Raw genomic sequence first — 2,546 nt, forward strand, 5'->3', positions numbered from 1 at the left:
CCCCCCCCCCGCTTCAAGTCCAAAACCTTATTTCATGTCCTAATCAACATAACCAATTAACTGTCTTGTTTCTTTTAATTTGACTGAGACCACCATAGGTAGCTCATTTTGAGTTTCCTTTGGCATCCCTAGGCCATGCGACTGTAACTCCTGAGCATTATCTTGAAATCAGTACATTTATAATCTTAAAATCACTTTGTCAAGAACTCTTGCTACACCATTCTGACCCATATTTTTGTTTAAACATTATGCCTATCTTAGGACATATATTGAGTGTCTTCTACAGTTTCAGCAAAAAGATACCAGTAAATCTTCAACCCGTCAGAAGAAAAGAACTACTTCTAAAAGCTAAAGCCATCAGAATTTACAAACAGTAAACCTATTGAATTTAGGCTCTTCGCAACACCAGCCAATTGCCGCCTTTTATGAATCACCCCTACTACAAGTACAACACCATGGTAAGAAGACATTATTAACATTAATATTACATTCCAAACGTGGGAATATTATTAGACATTAGTAGATGCAATCAAACTGATTGCCCCTAGCATTGTCTGCCTGAAAGTAAAACTCAGAAATCCCATAGAAAACTCTCTCAGACAGCATTCTGGAGGACATTTTACCTCCCATTTGATGTTTCTCAAGATAACTTGCCATTGACACACATTTGCCCATGATTGAATCTGTGAGTTCAATATTTTTTAGTAAAGTAATCTGTGAGTTCTAACTTTAAAGCATTTTAACTGATCCAAAGAATGACTCTTCGTTTGTTGAATCATTAAATAGGATAAGAAGAATTCTAACTTGAACACGTTTCTTGTTGTTGAACTTGTAATGAGAAATAAAGGGAGCATTACAGCTGCCACCTGATTCTTTCCCAGTTATCATGTTAGCAAAATGACTTAGACTTTTTACAATTAAAGGTTCAAAAATGAATAACTATATAGATGCTTAATTAGAAAACAAGAAACATTTCTAGTCTCAGGAACTCACATAGATAGGCGACACGGGGGTTGCTGGGCTCAACTTCATTGGCAACACGAAGAATAGGAGCAATCTCCGCTAGAGACGATGGCACCACTTCACTATCAATCATTGACTCCCCAATGTTCCCCATAGTCTGCGTCCGTGTTATCCGCCGCTGCAGCGACGGCTCAGGGCCCCCTCTTGACGCCATTATAATTAACTTTCACACCCTTATCTTCACTTAAAAGGTCTGAATACAAATTCAATGTGCAATCACATTAGCATCAGGTAAATAAAATTAAAAGCCTAAAAAAGAACACAAACAGACAACTGATACAATATCAAGTGATTTTCACGGGCATTAAGTGAAAATGAGAACACTTATGAAAACACAAGAATGTACAGAAAAAACACACAATATACACAGACAACTTAAACATACAAAAGAAAAAAAATTACTGCAAAAGACACATCTTGAACATCTATTAACATCCGCACAAAAAACAGTTTTAGAGGTACATTAATATCAAAACACCCAAAAAATGTACCGCAAAAAAAACACCCAGATACAGAAAAAAATTAAAATTTGCAAGAAGATTGAAGAAAGAGAGAACATAACATAGTGAGAGCTAGATGGGCATATACTGTTCAGTAATAAGCAGAAAACACTAGGATTTATCAAAGTAAAATAAGCTAAGGAGCTGCATTCATTGTTTGTTAGTTCAAGAAATAGTGATCAAGATTTTTATTTTTAATAAATAAAAAAGATTACATTTTTACCACCCCATTAGCATAAAACCAACCGGAAAAAAAAACACCCACATACAAAAAAAGGTGAAAAATTGCATAAAGATTTAATTTTTACCAGCACATTAACATAAAACGAACAAAATGTACAGAAAACAAATACAGCCACATACCAAAAAGGTGAAAATAAGCAAATAGCAGATAAACAACAGGGTTTATCTAGCTAAAGAGCTGCATTTACCATTGTTTGTAGTGATCAACAACAACAACAACAAACCCGGTATGTTCCCACCTAACAGGTCTGCGGACTGCGGAGGGTAGTATGTACACAGACATTACCCTACCTAACAGGTAGAGAGGCTGTTTCCAATAGATGCTCGGCTGTTTGTAGTGATCAAGATTTTAAAAAATAAAAAAGCTAAAAAAATGTACCAGCAGAGCAGCAAAAAACCAACAAAATGGACAAAAAAAACACCCACACAGCAAAAAGGTGAAATTTTTTGCATAAAGATTCAAAAGATAGAGCAGTACATAGAAAGAGCAAGATGGGTATATAGTGTTAAGAAAATAAGCAGATAACAAAACGATTTAGAGAAGTAAAGCAAGCTAAAGAACTGCATTTTACCATTGATTGTTAGTTCAAGAATGAGGAAAAGCAAAAGGTCGAGAGTTGAAGAGAATGACCAAAACAAACCCTAGAGAGAGAGAGAGTGGGGTTTTGGGGAGGCTGAAAGTTTAAGCTACTTAGCAAGAAAGAAAGCAAAAGTGTAAAAATGGTGATGAGAGAGAAGAGGGAATATGGTTGGGTAGTGAGAGTTGGGGGGGTTGGGGGT

At 35.9% G+C, this 2,546-nt stretch overlaps 1 protein-coding gene across 1 annotated transcript in view; it reads right to left on the bottom strand.

Annotated features, from left to right (window-relative positions):
* Positions 1-2,511, bottom strand: part of LOC109207429 (callose synthase 3-like) — a 19,530-nt gene extending 17,019 nt beyond the window's left edge. The window contains exons 1-2 of the mRNA XM_019370344.1: positions 2,339-2,511; positions 994-1,216 (exon numbers count right to left, since the gene is read on the bottom strand). Coding sequence (XP_019225889.1) covers positions 994-1,177 — 184 coding nt within the window. The 5' untranslated portion in view covers positions 1,178-1,216; positions 2,339-2,511. The remainder of the gene's footprint in view (positions 1-993; positions 1,217-2,338) is intronic.
* Between the last annotated feature and the right edge of the window lie 35 nt (positions 2,512-2,546).

This window comes from Nicotiana attenuata, unplaced genomic scaffold, assembly GCF_001879085.1.
Source record: "Nicotiana attenuata strain UT unplaced genomic scaffold, NIATTr2, whole genome shotgun sequence".
Classification (NCBI taxonomy): domain Eukaryota; kingdom Viridiplantae; phylum Streptophyta; class Magnoliopsida; order Solanales; family Solanaceae; genus Nicotiana; species Nicotiana attenuata.